The following is a 17,420-nucleotide window of genomic DNA, read 5'->3' as shown; positions in this document are numbered from 1 at the left end:
CTGGTGGTGAGTCTATAATTATTTCAAAAGAAAAAGTAAGAAACAAAACAAAGGCGAACCAGCCCAGCCCAAGCCACCTCGGAGCACGCCCCACGATGCACTCATCAGGTCTCCCTAAGCCTCCTTGGCGGGGCGCAGCCGGGTGAGGGGTGAAGGTGTGGGCGGGGCGCTGCCGCGCACGCGCAGTCCCGCCGCCCGGGGAGCGCCACGGGCGCGTGGCGCATGCGCAGTCCCGGCCGCGGCGGCCCCCTCGCCAGTGACTGAGGGGTACCGGGGAGCCTTGGCCCCTCCGCGCCGCCGTCTTTTCCGGCAGTTGGGGTTCTTCCTGTTGTCCTCTCCCGTCGCGGCTCGGCGGCCGCGCTCCCTCGGAGTCCCCGGCGCGTCGCCGTCGCTCTCGGGGCCGCCTGCACGCCGCGTCTGCGCTGTCGCCGCCGGCCCCGCGCCCCCCTCCTCCCGGGTCTGGTGAGTGTCTGGCGGCGGTCGGCCCCCTTCCCTTCCCCGGCACGCCGCCTGGTCCGTCCGCTTCGGTGCGCTCCGGGGCTCCCCGTCCCGCCGCGCGCCGGGTCCCCGCGCCCTCCCGGCCTCCTCGGCCTCTTGTCAGCGTTCTCTCTGCGGTCCCCACTCGGCGTGCAGCCCGGACCGGCAGCCGCTCCTCCCTCCCTCCCTCCAGCTTTGTGGGCCGGCTGCCCCCGGCCCGTCCCCTCTGGGACCTCGGTCAGCACCGCTCTTCCCCTTGGCCTCCCCCTGGCGTGCCGGAACCCGAGGGTGTCGGAAGTTGGAGAGTGCCCCTGGGTGGGTAGGTGTGGGACCTCGGAGGCTGCCCCCCGAATTCGCGGTTAGTATTGGGGGTACCGGGCTTCCCCTAAGATCACCGCCAAGGGCCTGAGGACTGTTGGGAAAGGACCGTGGAGAGGAACCGAGCTGGAGGAAAGGAAAAAGTGGCCGAGGAGCCGGAGGAAAAGAGGGCCAGAAAGCGCAAAGCTAACGGCGGCCAGCGGCGCCCTGCGAAGGACCCCAGGACACAGGAGACTCTTGTTCTTTTTCAGAAGGAATAGGAAGGTCAGGGTGAGGTGGACCTCTGCTTCCTCTTCCTTCAGCTCACCTTGGCTGTGAGTTAGCCAGTACATGCGGTTTCCCTAAACAAAAAACCACCATGGGGCCCCACCCCAAACATCAGATACCAGCTTCCTCATAACAGGACCGCTCTGCCCTCCGAGCCTGCCTGCCACATCTACCCCATCCAGCGCTCCATCACCCTTGTCCTCCGCTCCCAGGAGTGGACACCACAGATGGAGTGCTTTGTTTGTTTGGGGACAGGGTCTCACGGTCGCTCTGGCTGGCTTGGAGTTTGCTATGTCGACCAAGGTGGCCTCGAATTCACAGAGATCCACCTGGCTCTCGTCCTGAGTGCTGGGATTAAAGGCTTTTGCCACCACGCCCTGCTCCCCAGGCAAACTTTTGAAGGTTCTAGGTGCACAGTTGCACAGTTTGAGGGAGAGAGAAAAACAAGTATGCCTAGTGTTTGCTTTTGTATGGTTCAGAAGAGATGCCATTTGTGACTCTTAAGGAACAGTCTTGGCGCCTGCTTGGATCTCCAATGAAAGCTAGATCTTCCAGTCACAAAGAAAGAAAATGTCGCTGAAATGGTATTTGTAGAGATGGCAGTACCATTGTAAAGTCAACCAGACAGGCATAACTAACTCTGTAGTTCATAATAAAAGAGTGGTTCTCATTTGACCTCATTGAGTTCACAGTCCGGAGGACTGAGTTTTATGAGGAGTGTGTGCTCTGTTAATTAGAAAACAGTAACCTTCTCAGACTCCTTGCCCACCTTCCCCTAACTTTGCAGAGTTGGAGGAGAATGGAGTAAACAGGACAGGGACTGCAGTGCTTGTGGGTCAGGGCAGAAAGCTAGAATTTCGGCAAGCAGGAGGGGAAGGCCCTGCCTCCTAAGAAGCACTTGGTTGACCAGTAAACCCGTGAACTGATAGTGAGCGATATTAATCATATCTTTTGATTAAAGGTTATTAGAATTAGGCTAAACCTTTTATAAGTGGAGGAAGAGAAGGGCTTGAGCAAAGGTCAAAAGGGCCAGGTGTGGTGGGTGCATCACCGGGGAGAAAGAGGCAGGCTGGTCTCTGAGCTCAAGGCCACCTTGGTCTACATAGTGAACTCAAAGGGGAAGGGTAGTGTAGTCCTTAGCATTGTATTAGATACTGGGTGGAAAATAAAAAGATTTTTGTTGGCCTAATATATTTGTCGTCTTTGAGTGCACATAATGTCCTATTGACTTGTCGTCCCCCCCCCCCCCTTTTGAGATAGGGTTTCACTATGTAGCTATATCAACTCACTATGTAGACCAGGCTGGCCTGGAACTCACAGAAGTCGGCCTTCCCTGGCCTCCCAAGTGCTGGGATGAAAGGCTTGTGTCATTACACTCAGCTTCCTGTGGAGCATTTTATTTATTTATTTAATTTGTTTGTTTGTTTTTCTTTGTTTGCTTTTTTGAGACAGGGTTTCTCTGTGTAGCCCTGACTGTCCTGGAACTCACTCTGTAGACCAGGCTGCCATTGAGCTCAGAAATCCACCTGCCTCTGCCTTTTCCCGAGTGCTGGGATTAAAGCATGCGCCACCACTGTCACACTTTACAGCCTGTTACCCCATCCTTGTATACCAGTCTGTAAATGTTCTCTTCCTACAGCTGTGTTGACAACTAAAAATCATTAGGTTGCTCAACTTAAGACTTACTAATTACTCATTGTGTGAAAGGCATTGTCTGCCTGCTTGTCTGTCTGCTTTCTTTTCTAACATTTCAGCTATTTTTTAGTTGTTAAAATGTAACTGCCTGAGGGCTCAGAGGTGGTGGCCCATGCCTGTAATCCCAGCATTTAGGAGGCAGAGGCAGGCAGATCTCTATGAGTTCTGGTCTACACAGAGAATTCCAGGACAGCCAGGGCTAACACAGAGAGACCCTGTCTGGAAAAAACAAAAACAAAACAAGAAAAATGTAACTGCCTGTAGAGCTGAGTACTGTGGTAGTTCATGCTTGGAATCCTAGCACTTGAGAAACTGAAGCAGGAGGATTGCCATGAGTTCAAGGGCAGCCTGGTTTACCAAGTGTAACTGTCTCCTACTTCCTGCATATACACACACATACACACACACACACACACACACACACACACCCAGTAACTGTCTATGTAGACTCTCTAGAAAATTTTAGACAGCTCTCACCTTATTTTTAAATTTTATTTATTTTGTGTATATGTGGGGTGGGGTGGATAGAGGCCTGAGGTGGTTTCCTGTGGCAAGTGTGTGGAGGTCAGAGGACAACTTGTAGGATTTGGTTCTCTGTGGCAACCATGTGGATCCCAGGCATTAAACTCATATCTTCAGACTTGGTAGCAAGCACTTTTACCTGATGCCATTTTACTACCCTGTTTGTTTTTTTTTAAATGTCTGGTTTTAAGTATTCTCTCGAAACACACTTCGAGTGCATGTGGTTTTCATTGAGGGTGGAGAGTGTACAGGCTGACAAATAAACCACACCCAAGCTTCAGAAACCAGAGGGTTCTGGTGTTTTTTTTTCCTTCTTTGAGATGTGTTTTCTCTGTGTTACCCTGGCTGTCCTGGAACTCAATCTGTAGACCAGGCTGACCTGCAACTCACAGAGAACTGCCAGCCTCTGCCTCCCGAGTGCTGGGATTAAAGGTATGCACTACCACAGTCTCTCCAGGGGCTTTTCATACTTTCAATCAGTTCTATTATATATTCATGATATTTCTAGTTTTCTTTTGTCATTAAAATGTTTCATTGGCCAGGTGGTAGTGGCTGGTACACGCCTTTAATCCCAGCACTTGGGAGGCAGAAGCAGGTGGATCTCTGAGTTTGAGGCCAGCCTCTTCCAGGACAGCCAGAGGTACACAGAGAAACCCTGTCTTAAAAAACAAAACAAAAGTTTTATTGAAGCTGGGTGTTGATGGCACACGCCTTTAGTCCCAGCACTTGGGAGGCAGAGGTAGATTGAAGCCTGGTCTACAGAGTGAGTACTAGGACAGCTAGGGCTACACACAGATAATCCTGTCTCAAGAAAAAAAAAAAAAAATTCATTGAACCAACTTATGTAGGAATCTTTTTTCTTCTTTTTCTAAAATGTATGAATCTTTATGAATTTTTTATTTTTTATTTTTTTTTATAATTTATTTGACTTTATTTTATGTGCATTGGTGTGAGGTATCAGATGCCCTGGAACATCTGACAGTTACAGACAGTTCTGAGCTGCCATGTGGGTGCTGGGAATTGAACCCGGGTCCTCTGGAAGAGCAGCCAGTGCTCTTAACCTCTGAGCCATTTCTCCAGCCCATGAGTTATTTATTTTAATATAGTTTCCTAGTTGGCAAAGAATGGAACCTTGTATAATTTTGTGTGTGTGTGTGTGTGTGTGTGTGTGTATACTTATACTCTTCATTTGCTTTGAGATAGAATGTCTGTTTTTGTTTTTTTGCTTGTTTGTTTTTTTCATACAAGCTAGAATCATCTAAGAAGAGGGAACTTGAATTGAGAAAATGCTCCTATTAGAGTGGTCTGTGGGCAAACCAGTGGGACATTCTTGAATGATAATTGATGTCGAAAGGCCCTAGGCAGTGCCATCTCTGGGCAGTGGTTCTGGGGTTTATAAGAAAGCAGGCTAAGTAAGCCATAGAGAGCAAGCCAGTAAGCAGCATTCATTCATGGCTTCTGCTTCAGTTCTTGCCTCCAAGTTCCTGCCTTGAGTTCTTGCCATAGCTTCATTCAATGGACTGTGACCTGGACTATGTAAGCCAAACAAACCGTCTGTTCTCCAAGTTGCTTTTGTTCATGGTCTTTATCAGAGCAATAGAGATAATTTAAGACAGGGTGGTGTGCCAGTGCCTCCTGAGTACTGGATTACAGGCATATCACACCATATCTGGTGACTTAGTTTTATTTCCTGTTACTGTGATAAAATACCCTGACAGGAACAACTTGAGGGAGAAAGGGTTTGTTTGGCTCACAGTTCGGTGTTACATCCATCATTGTGGAAGTCTGGGAAGCAGGAACTTGAAGCAGCTATTCACGTCACACCCACAGTCAAGGCCAGAGAGCAGTGAACGAATGCTGTCTGCTAGTGCTCAGCTCCTTTTTCAATCTTAAAAAAATGATGTGTTTGTATGTGGAGTGGACATGTGTACATGTGCCCGGGTATAGACCTGAAGAGGGGGTTAGATGCCCTAGAGCTGGAGTAACAGGTGGTTTTGAGTTGTCTGACGTGAGTGCTGGGAACTGAACTCTGGTCCTCTGTAAGAACCAGTTCTCTTAACTGCTGAGCCATCTCTCCAGCCCTCTGGTGCCACTCACCGTGGGTAGTTGGTTCCACATCAGCACAATCAAGAAAATTCCCACAGACATGTTGTTAGGCCAACCTAATCTAGACAGTCTCCCTGAGTTTCCCTTTCTAGGTGACTCTGTGTTAGGTATTAACCACGCCTGGCTTGTTTGCCTGACTTGTTTTATATTATATTTGTTCTCCAGAAAGATTATACCAGTTTATATTTTGACCAGGGACAGGGGAGTGCTTCATCACTGGATTCTAACTGGAGGATGCATAGTAATACCTCTCTTTTCTTCTAGCAGCCATGGCAATGACAGGTTCAACACCTTGCTCATCCATGAGTAATCACACAAAGGAAAGGGTGACAATGACCAAAGTGACACTGGAGAATTTTTATAGCAACCTGATTGCTCAACATGAGGAACGAGAAATGAGGTAAAGAATTCTGTTGGAAAACATTGTATTTGGGGCTGTGGGTGTTTCTCAGTGGTGGAATGCCTACCTGTTGTATACAAGGCGAAAACAAAACAAAGATGAGGAACTGGTGGTTACATGTTATAGCATGTGTTGTTGTACACAAAAGGAGGTCAGGGTAGCAGCAGCCATGTTATATAGCCCATCTACTGCAGTGGAGTGGCAGTGTGACAGATTTCCAGATCCTTTCTATTAAAGCTGTATCTACTGGTCAATAACTCAGAAGTCTGTTGCATTATAAAAAGAAATAATTTGGTCATGTCACTTACGTTCATCATTAAAGCAGGGTGATTCAGTAGAGTAACTCCGTGGGGTTTGAACCCTGCCTATGAGTAGCAGCTGTATGCGGCTGAGCTGGTTCCTAAGATCTTTGTGCTTGACAGCTCACTCACCAGCAAGGTGGGGATGCTACTGTTTGTCTGGGAGGGTTACTCTAACATGTGAGCACTTGCCATTCCAAAGACCTACTTAATAGTGATGGTGATAGCTGTTCGGTTTTATTGTGAAAACAAATACCCCAAAACTGTTAGGTCTCCCTATGTAGCCCTGGCTGTCCTGGAACTCACTCTGTAGACTAGGCTGGCCTCGAACTCACAGAGATCCACCTGCCTCTGCCTCCCGAGTGCTGGGACTAGAAGCGTGCACCACCACCCTCAGCTTTGCCTCCCAATTTAAAATATTGTGTTAACTTTTATTATTGAGTTTCAGGAGTTCATTTTAATTTAATTTAATTTAATTTTTTGAGACAGGGTTTCTCTGAGTAGCCCTAGCTGTCCTGGAACTCACTCTGTAGACCAGGCTGACCTCGAACTCAGAGATCCACCTGCCTCCCAAGTGCTGGGAGTAAAGGTGTGTGCCTTCACTGCCCGGAGCTTGTTTTTGAGTCATATAGACATTCTGTGTTCTGGAACTCTTGTAGGCTTACTCAGCCTCTCAGATTTAGTTCCGTGACCCATAATAAATTAATGTGTGACTGGGGGGATGTACATGCTGTGGCACGTGGTGGAAATCAAAGGGCAGCTTTCAGGACTCAGTTCTTTCTTTTCATCTGCACATGGATTCTGGGCTCAAATTCAGTCTGTCCGTCTTTTACAGCAAACACCTCTACCCACTGAGCTATCTCGTCCGCCCCTCTGTGTGCATTTTATTAGGTGAAATGTGAGGTGTCATTTCCTTCTTTTGGATTTACAGTTATTTCCTCCATAAGATTGTTTTGGACACTGTAAGTTCTTCACAGTTTCTTATAAATGTAATCAGCTTGTCAGCGTATCCAGAAAATGCAGTGGTTATGATTGGAATTATATTGAATCTGTAGATCAGTTTGGGATGATTGACGTTGTGACAATGCTGAAACTTGTGGTCCACTGCCATCACATATTTCTTCACTTTCTAAGTCTCCCTTAGAGGCTAGACAGATGGCTAAGGGTTTAAGAGCACTTGTTGCTCTTGCAGAGGACCTGTGTTCAGTTCTCAGCACCATCTAAAACTTCAGTTTCAAAGGATCCAGCTCCCTCTTCAGGTCTTCATGGGCACTGCATGCACACAGTGCACAGACATTTATGCAGGCAAAACACCCACGAACATCACATAAAATAAATCTTTTTATTTTTTATTTTTTTTTAAAGACAGGCTCTCTATGTAGTCTTGGCTGTTCTGGAACTCTCTCTGTAGACCAGGCTGGCCTTGAACTCACAATCCACCTACCTCTGCCTCCCAAGTGCTGGGATTAAAGGTTTATTTTTTGATACGTTCTCACTTGTAGCCTTGGCTTGCCTCTTGCCAACCCTGTCTCAGCTTCCAGAGTGCTGATATTATAGGCATGAGCTATCACATCCGGCTAAGGTTTTACTTTAAACAAAAGACTTACTGCATGGAGAGATATGTCGAAACTCTGGAGAGAAAAGGAAGAAAAAAACTCATTTGGGAATTGCCTCTTGTATACAAGTAAAATAGGAGAAATTTGAGCCGATTCATGGAAATATTATGGCAAGGTAGGTTGAGAACAGTTCATTTTCTGGGCGTGGTGGCCACTTGGGAGATTGAGGCAAGAGGATCAGGAACTCAAGAACATCCTCGCCTAAATGCTGAGGCTGTCTGGGCTGTACGAGACCCTGTCTTAAGATACCAACGACACAGAGTTAGCCCTCAAGTGTCGTGTGTCACTCTGTGCTCCAGTGTGCTTCCTGGTTTCCCGGGTGCCCCTGGCAGACGGTGTTCTGTAGATCCTGTAGGGTGTTTAGCCTCCAGTCTGCGTCTCTAGAACAGAGGCACTCCTCCTGTTCTCGCTGCTGTACACCCAGAGTACTCAGTAAGTATTGATAATTACCTAGTCATGAAAAAGAATGGTTTGGATAATTTATAGCCGTCAAGTTAAAACCAAGGAAACAGGCATTTCCTGTGACAAAATAGTGTGTGTTTTTTCTTCCTGAAGACTGTTGTGGTGGATTAACTAAAGCCACAGACCTAACTCATTACGTAATAATGGTTGTCCTTCCCCTGAAGTGAAGGTGTGTACTTTACTAAGAGTGTACATGTCCCACAACTTCCACAGGTGGTCTTACCCAGGACCTAGCAGTGTAGGTCAGTGGTACAGTTTAGTGTGTGCAAGACTTGGAGTTCAATCCCGGGACTGGAAGAGAAGAGGAAGAACCAAAGGAAGAGGAAAAGTGGAGAGAAGAGCAGCAACTGTTCTTTTAGGTTTTTTTGTTTTGTCTCAAAAGACGGGGTTTCTCTGTGTAGCCTTGGTTGTCCTGGAACTAACTCACTGTGTAGACCAGGCTGGCTCATAGAGATTCACTTGCCTCTGCCTCCCGAGTGCTGGAGTTAAAGGCGTGTGCCACCACTGCCTGGCTTCTCTTAGGTTTTCTTAACTCTGCAGTGTTCGTGTGATCTGAAACTCAGTAGAATATGGATGATGATTAGTGATCCAGGGTCAGTTTTATGTAAGTCCCAGGATGGGGAAGTCCAGCCCTTCTAATGGTCTCCACTGACTACGTATCAGTCAAACTAGAGTAGAGGCCCAAAGGACTAATTTTTCAACAATATGTACCATTAACTTTTAGGGTTTTTCTCAGGCATTTCTCAGTGTTGATCATGGAGATATAATAATGTTATTTCTGTATTATTTGTCTAGTTTTTGTCTGTCTCATCAACAGAAATCACAAATGTATTTGTTCAGCTCTTATAGAGTTAACCAGCCCTCTTGTACCTCAGTTACGTTTGAATGGGGCTATGCCAGGAAGGGGGCCTAGTTAGGTATAAAGGGAGCAAGTTACAAGGAGTAGTCATGAGTGCATCTGCACACTGTTGTGTTTGAGCTCTTTAAGGGGTACCCTAGAGGTGCTGGAGAGGTGGCTCAGTGGTTGAGAGCACGTACTGCTCTTACAGAGGACCTGGGTTTGGTTCCCAGCATGCACACGGTGGTTCATGACCATCTGTTATCTTCCAGGGATCTCGCGTTTTCTTTTGATCTCTGTGGGCACCGGGCACGTATGTGGTGCACAAACATACATGCAGGCCAAACACGTACACATGAAATTAATCTAAAAATTTTCATAATACCTTAAAGAGATTATCTGTGTATAAAGAAAGCACTATTTGTATTAGAGATATGTGCTCCCTCCCTTCAAGAAGCGTACAGTCTCCTACAGGAGTGAGCACACATGTGAATACCTGGAGTGCGTGGGAAACATGTCTGGGATGTAGTTGAGCTGGTCTCTTCCAGAGTTCTGGTTGGAACACTGTGGTTGAGGGGAAGAATGGCTCACGTGAAGGGTGAGGAAATTTCACTAACCTGGCACTGCCACGTGTTAGTCCTTTGCCTCAAGCCTCTGAACTCTCAGTTGTTTTCAGAAAAACATCTAGTCTTCATGTAATGTCTGAAGTGCTGCATCAGCTACTGTAGACTGTATGCTCTTACGTACATTTTTAAAAGTTTAAATTTAGCCAGGCAGTGGTGGTGCACACCTTTAATCCCAGCACTCGGGAGGCAGAGGCAGGAGGATCTCTGTGAGTTCGAGGCCAGCCTAGCCTACAGAGCAAGATCCAGGACAGGCACCAAAACTACACAGAGAAACCCTGTCTCGAAAAACCAAAAAAAAAAAAAAAAAAAAAAATTAAATTAAATTTAATGCGGATGGCTGTTTTGTTTGCATGTATGTCTGTATCACTTGCCTGTCTGGTCATACAAGGTCAGAGGAGGACGTCATATCCCCGGGAACTGGACTTACAGACACTTGTGAACTGCAGTGCTGGGAATTGAACCTGGGTCTTTTATAAGAGCAGTCAGTGCTCTTAATCGCTGAGCCCTACTCCAGCCCTGCTCTCTGCTTCTATTCTGTGCACGTCGCCTGCTTGTCTGGATTACTGGGATGGTAGAGAGTCCAGCCTGTGTACTTTCCTTTCTCTCGCTAATAAATGGGGACTCTGTAGAGTTGGTTATAAGGAATTTTTACTTAACTAGTTCAGTTTTACCAAATCACTATGAGGCTGTAGTTTAAAAAAATCTTTGGGTGGATCCTGGGGTAGAACAAGATGTCCTGACCTCTTGATAGCTAAAAGAAGAAGAAAATAATTCTTAAATTCATAAATGTATATTCTGTCTCTGTCTCTGTCTCTCTGTCTCTCTGTCTCTCTGTCTCTCTCTCTCTCTCTCTCTCTGTGTATGTGTTTCTTAAATTTGAGATAACAGTCTCTAAGCTCAGGCTGGTCTTGAACTTACTGTGAGATGAGGCTGGCTCTGAACTCTTGATTGTCCTGCTCTCACCTCCTAAGTGCTGGTTTTACAGGTGTGTACTACCCTGCCTGATTTCTTTAGTATCTTATATAGTCTTTTTAAAAACGTAGATTTGCAGGGCAGTGGGGGCGCATGCCTTTAATCCCAGCACTCGGGAGGCAGAGGCAGGTGGAACTCTGAGTTCGAGGCCAGCCTAGCCTACAGAGCAAGATCCAGGACAGCCAGGGTTCTGTTACACAGAAAAACCTTTTCTCAAAAAACCAAAACCAAAAAAAAAAAAAAAAAGAAAAAAGAAAAATTGTATTTCATGACCTTTTTACCTAAATGAATACTTTCTTTTTCTTTTCCTAAATGAATACTTACAAGTGGCTAACAATCATGTTCATATAGGCTTGTCAGAATAAAATACTAGTTATATATATATATATTCTTTCAGACAAAAGAAGTTAGAAAAAGTGATGGAAGAAGAAGGCCTAAAGGATGAAGAGGTAATTTACATGGGAGTTCTGTCTTGGGCCCCAGTGTGAAAGGTTGTGCTTTCTCCATCAAGTTAGCTTTGGTGCCAGAGAAGCGTTTGGCTCAGTGACAGGAATTTGAGAGATGGCATGCTTTTGGACTCAGTTATCATGCAGAGGAAGAAGTTAATTAAATACTCAGGAGAGGGAGGTATCTCTACTCACAGTTATGATAATTAATTAGCCTTAGAATTCTAAGAAAAGATGAAATTAGCAAAACTAAATTAAAATTTAAAAGAACAAGGTGAGCATTCTTACAAAGTTCATGGTGCTTCATACCTGTAATCCCAGAACTTGGAAATTGAGGCAGGAGGATTGCTGCAAGACAGGCCAACCTGCACTAAGTTCCATAAATGAATGAGTGAATGAATGAATGAATTCACTGAAAAGGCTCCATAGAAGTAAGGTCCATTTCTGATGTCATTATCAAAGCAAAATATTGTCTCAAATCAGCCTGTCTGTACACTGCCCACATACATGAGGCAAAAATACACCCAATAAGGGATGATGCGGGGCTGGCCAGAGGGCTAAGAGGTTAAGAGCACTGGCTGCTCTTCCAGGTCCCGAGTTCAATTCCCAGTAACTACTTTGTGGCTCACCACCATCCATAATGAGGTCTGGCACCCTTTTCTGGCCTGCAGGCAGACATGCAGACAGAACACTGTATACATAATAAATTAAAAAACAACAACAACAAAAAACCTTTAAAAAAGAAAACCAGGGATGATGTAGGTAACCAAGCAGCACTGGAAATGCCTTCAGAGATCCGAGTGACACAACCCAGGACAGTGATAGCAAATGCCCAACACATGCAGGAAAAGCAGGTGATGAACGTGGTATGCACAGGTCCCGGAGGAACCAGAAAAACACACTTAACCTAAGAAAGGGCCCAAGGAAAGTAGGGTTGTCTCTCTTCATTAGAACTACAACAGTGGACTGTTGAAGTGGTTAGTCAAAGTTCTCAGATCTGATGGCCAGCGAAGGGACGAAGACCCACGAAGGAGGCTTGTGTGATGGGGTCATGTGTGAGATTATGCATAGACGAGTGTGGTCCTGCTCCCAGCTGCAGAAGGCAGATAGGACCTGGTTTCAGAGTTCCAGAATTTCAACTTCCCTTCCTTTCCTTTGTTTAAACATTAGAAACGACTCAGGAGATCAGCACATGCTCGGAAGGAAACAGAGTTTCTTCGATTAAAGAGAACAAGGCTTGGACTGGAAGATTTTGAGTCTTTAAAAGTCATAGGCCGAGGAGCATTTGGTGAGGTAAAAAATACCCAGAGCATCACAGCTGCTGACTTAGTAGGAGCTCCCGACTGTGGACACAGCTTGAAATACAAATGTATGGGGTTCAGTGGGCAGGCATGCAAGGTCACACCCTCACTTCTCTTTTTTCCCCCCGATTCGTTGTCTCAGATCACTTCTCTGTCTTGTCAGAGATGACATTGGCTCTTTCTTTTTTTATTTTTAGATTTTTTTTGAGGCAAGGTTTCTGTCCTGGATCTCACTCTGTAGACCAGGCTGGCCTGGAACTCACAGAGATCCGCCTGCCTCTGTCTCCTGAGAAGGCATGTGCCACCAACACCTAGCTGGCACTTTCTTTTCTTTGTTCTTTTTTTGAACAGAGTCACAGTATGTAGCCAAAGTTAGCATCAACTATATGATCCCCCTGCCTCGAGCCCCAGAGTGTTGGGGTTACAGGCATGTACCACTGTGCTTAGATTCTGATGTTAGGATACTTTGAAGGATATCAGTATATCAACAATTCTCCTGTAATCATGACAGTTGCCATTTTAGAGATGGTGTCTGAATAAAGACCCTAAAGAGGCACACTGTCACATGGCTGTTGAGCACCGAGCCAGGCTGAGCAGAGCCTGCTGCTGCGTTAAAGCTTTGCTTTCCCAGTACCACAGTGCTGCTACAGAGAGACCCTGTCTCTCTCTCTCTCTCTCTTTTTTTTTTTTTTTTCCCTGAGATAGATTCTCTCTGTGTAGCCCTAGCTGTCCTGGAACTCACTCTGTAGACCAGGCTGGCCTCGAACTCAGAGAGATCCTCCTGCCCCAGACTCCTGAGTGCTGACATTAAAGGCGTGTGCTACCACCACCTGGCTGTTGTTCTTGTTGTTTGTTTTTTAACTTTCAGACATTTTCTCCATGAATAAGCTTTTACTTTCATGGTTTGTTGTTGTTTTGTTTTTTGACAAAGGATCACACCATAGTCCATACTAGCTACAAACTGGTGGCAGCCCTGTCTCAGCCTCTTAGAGCACTAACATTGCTGTACTCAAGTACAAGTAGACCTGATGTGGTATTTTCATTTTAAATGTTATGATTATTACTTAGACTTTCCAAGACGACCGGCTGATTTTTGTCATGGGTATAACTAGGCCTTAAATTTAAAACTGAAGGCTTTTAAATTAGTTTGGTCAACTAAGAGCCAAAGCGTTCAGTTGCAGAGATAGTTGAAGATCTTTCCAGCCTTGGCATGGCTGAAAAATACATTCATTTGTAACATTAAAAGTATTGTCTGTCTTTTTTGCTAGTTATTGAATATTGCTTATATTCAAATTATTAAATAGTAGTTGTGAAGTCCCGGGTCAGATCCCCAGTGCTGGAAATACAAACCCTCAGCTTGGTAGTGTGAACTCGACCTAGCATTACTTTTGTAACCTTCCAGGTGCGGCTCGTTCAGAAGAAAGACACGGGGCATGTGTATGCGATGAAAATCCTGCGCAAAGCAGACATGCTCGAGAAGGAGCAGGTAATGTTCAGCGGGAGCTGCCATCGGTCAGCTTGCGGACTTGTTGCCCAAGTTATTCTTTTTGCTTAGTTATTCTGTTTACTTTATTAGAGTTTTCTCTAGTTAGTTCTCTTATGTATATTATACATGTGGTCCTACTTTTTCTCCCCAAAAGATGCACTTACACGTTTAAAAATACAAATAATGGCCGTGAACAGTGAATAATACTTTACCGTGGAGGCTGTAGAGGAAGCTTTGGGTCTCCCAGCTACCACAGCTGCACTCTTTTGAGGTCACACTTCGTATGATGGGAGTTTCTTACCGATCCTGAGAAATAACAAGATTTTTGTACTCCTTGGGTGGAGAGGTAGAACTCAGATGTGTCGGAATTTGCTGTGCTCTTTATACCTAAACTGAGATGGGCCTTCTGTGTGGCTCCTCAGTGCCAAGAGAGGCCGCCTTGCCCGTTCCTGAATTAATCTGGAAAATAGAAATGGCAGAGCAATGGAAAGTTTCCTTTAATGGTTAGGAACACTCTCTTGGACCCTGCAGTGAAGCTTAGTGGTGAGTGCTTGCCTGTGGTGTGCACGGCCCTGGGTTCCATCCCTGCTAACCCACCACCCTACCAAATAAGGACTGGAGCTCACATTGAAAATAGATCTGAGGCCAGGCGGTGGTGGGGCACACGCCTTTAATCCCAGCACTCGGGAGGCAGAGGCAGGTGGATCTCTGTGAGTTCGAGGCCAGCCTGGGCTACAGAGCAAGATCCGGGCAGGCACCAAAACTACTCAGAGAAACCCTGTCTCGAAAAAAAACAAACAAACAAAAAAAAAAAGAAAGTAGATGTGAGATATATACTTAATGCAAATAAGTAAGATTAAATATTCCATGAGATTTAAATATTTGATAGCTCATCCTTTAAAAGTAAGAGTGTAGACCTTCTGTGGATCTGGTATAGCTTAGCTGGTTGCCCAGAAACAGGTAGCAGTGGGTGATGCTGTAGAATTCCAGTGTAAGGTCAGAGATCTTGTGCCAGGCCAAACTCTCCGTTTGGAGCCCAGCAGCAAGGACAGAGACTGGCCTCATATCTAGTCTGTCTGCCACTGAAGGAGTAGAATCATAGAGTCTTTCCTGCCTATATTTGAGTGCCACCTCAAAATTGAGGTGTTTTGGGGCTGGAGAGATGGCTCAGTGGTTAAAAGCGCTGGCTGCTCTTCCGAGGATCTGGATTCAATTCCTAATACCCTCATGGTTGCTCACAACAGTCTATAATTCTAGTCTCGGGGAGTCTGACACCCTCTACTGGCCTCTTGGGGCACTGCATGCACATGGTACTCAGACTATCCATGTAGACCAAATAGCCATACACATAATGATTAGTTAGTCATTTTATTTTCTTTTTCACATTCTACTCAGAAGCCTTGGAATCTTGATTCCAGTTGAAAGCAGGTCTTTAGCAGCTCTTCAGATATTATTACAGTTTAAGCAAACACCAACTTAATGAAAGTCCGTTATAGCCCTGTTTCCATGTTACCTAGAGGACAGTGTGCAGGTACTGACGGGAGCACCAGTTAATCTCGTGAAGGAAACAGTTAACTGTTAATTAGTCAGGATATCTGTAGATCATGAGTAAGTTCTACAGTGTGTATTTCCTGTAATTGTAGCCAGCACTCAAAGCTTGTGTCAGTTGGTTAGCATCAAAGAGTTATAAAGTAGGGCTGGGGAGAGGTACAGAGTGGGAAGGTGCTTGCTGATAACTAAGCCTGATGACCTGAGCTTTGTCAGGTAGGATCCACAGAGTGGAGACGAGAACTGTTTCCTGGACACTGTCCTCTGACCTCCACTCAAACACAAGACACACATGGATACAAAACAAAACACTTAAAAAATTATAAAAAGGAGCATGGTGCTGCACCCCTTTAGTTCCAGCATTGGGGAGGCAGAGGCAGGAGGATCTCTATGAGTTCGAGGCCAGCCTGGTCTACATAGTGGGTTCTAGGACAGCCAGAGCTATGTAGAGAGACTTTGTCTTCAAAAAAACAAACAAACAAAAAAACCAGTTAGAAAAAGGGAAAGTTACTTAGTAGATACATCATGACTGGAAGCTCCACATAGCAGGTGATCTAAACAGAAATTATAAAATCTTTTCTCAAATATTACCTTTTCTTCAAGGTTAATATCTATAATTTTCTTAATGAAAGTAAATATTAATTAGAATTTTAAAATAATGCATTAATTGGAACATTAACTTGATTATTCAGGTCACCTTAGTTGATGGACTCAGTTCTGTCCTTCGATCTCAGTATGTGGCCAGCTAAGTCCTGAAAGCATTCAGTGCTTATGCTAGGTAGGTGTGAGAGGTAGGCCAGCACAGCTCTGTCCTCATTTTTTGGGTAGCGCTGATACTGTTTTCGACTGAGAATCTAAGTTGTCATGTTGTAGGTACTGTTTGTTTCCACTTCTGAACTGAGCAGGGTTGATTGATCACTACCTGTTGAGCTCAGGTTATTATTCTGCCCCACACAGGGGGTGCTTCTGTAACCTGGAAACGTTTAGAAAGAGGAGACATGAGCCTTAGCTAGGCTCGTCCGTTCTCTTTCAGGGCGGTCGATGCGGTTGCACTGCTGCGGAAGGACAAGACTGGCTGGTATGCCAGCTTCCTTAGTGCCTTAGATGTTACAGCCAGGGAAGAGAACCTTCTGGTGTGAGCCGCACCTCTGCCTCTGTATTCAGCTGACTCCATTTCTAGATCTCATGGCTTCTGGTTGCCATGTCAGCCTCAGGAAAGAAGGATAAGGTGGACTCCTAGTGGTTAGCTTTCCTCTTGACAAACAGGAGACATTACAGTCATCATTCTGTCCTCCAAGATGAGCGACAAGTGGTAACACTAATGCCTTCTGTTTTCTTTGGATCTTTGTAGTAGGTAGGGACCCAGGAGAGCAGAGGTCACACTCTTCTGGCCTCATAGTGACAAGGCCATTGGTAGAGCGCAGGTCAACAAGCAGCAGTAAACTTTCACAAGCTTTTCCTGTTTCAGCAAGGCAAGGTAGAGGTCGGGCTGGTTTTGTGATTTCATAGCACTGTTCTTACCTCCATGTGCCAGAAATAACAACTTAACACAAAGCTGAGGATTTTCACACATTGAGGCTAGAGTTCCCCAAAGGGCCATGGTCCTGTAGACTGGAAACTCAGATATACCAATTATTATGCCCTCAAGCCTCACGGGGCTTGGGAGACTAGGCAGGTTGGAGAAGTCAGGAGATGATAGGGTGTGTCTCCCAGTGAGTAATGGAAGAGCATGTGGTCCTACTGAAGATATCCTACCAAAACGAGCAGTGTGTAAGCATCGTATTAGATAGAACCACAGAACAGCCAGTTCGTGAATCTTCAGGCATCTTTGACTTTGGAACATATGGTAAAAACTTAAGATCAAACTTTTATCATAGGCTTGGACTGACTGTGATGAACTTAGATTTGATTCAGCCTATCTTTGGATCTTGTGACACTTAAAAAAGAAAGGAATGAATTTGAGAATATGTAATAATGTTTTTTTATTACTCTTACATATTTAAATAATATAAATTTGATATAGTCATCATCATTTTGGAGA

General features: G+C 45.3%; 1 protein-coding gene across 2 annotated transcripts in view; it reads left to right on the top strand.

The window, feature by feature from the left end:
- Positions 1-279: 279 nt before the first annotated feature.
- Positions 280-17,420, top strand: part of Stk38 (serine/threonine kinase 38) — a 34,375-nt gene continuing 17,234 nt past the window's right edge. The window contains exons 1-5 of one of the 2 annotated variants that reach the window (XM_059281527.1): positions 280-462; positions 5,653-5,785; positions 10,996-11,047; positions 12,215-12,337; positions 13,748-13,831. In XM_059281527.1, the coding sequence (XP_059137510.1) occupies positions 5,655-5,785; positions 10,996-11,047; positions 12,215-12,337; positions 13,748-13,831 (390 nt within the window). In that variant the 5' untranslated portion in view covers positions 280-462; positions 5,653-5,654. Of the gene's footprint in view, positions 463-5,649; positions 5,786-10,995; positions 11,048-12,214; positions 12,338-13,747; positions 13,832-17,420 lie in introns of both variants that reach the window. The other variant, XM_059281528.1, reaches the window with a different exon arrangement.

The sequence above is a fragment of the Peromyscus eremicus genome, chromosome 16_21 (assembly GCF_949786415.1).
Source record: "Peromyscus eremicus chromosome 16_21, PerEre_H2_v1, whole genome shotgun sequence".
Classification (NCBI taxonomy): domain Eukaryota; kingdom Metazoa; phylum Chordata; class Mammalia; order Rodentia; family Cricetidae; genus Peromyscus; species Peromyscus eremicus.
This window is presented reverse-complemented; position numbering and strand designations above follow the sequence as displayed.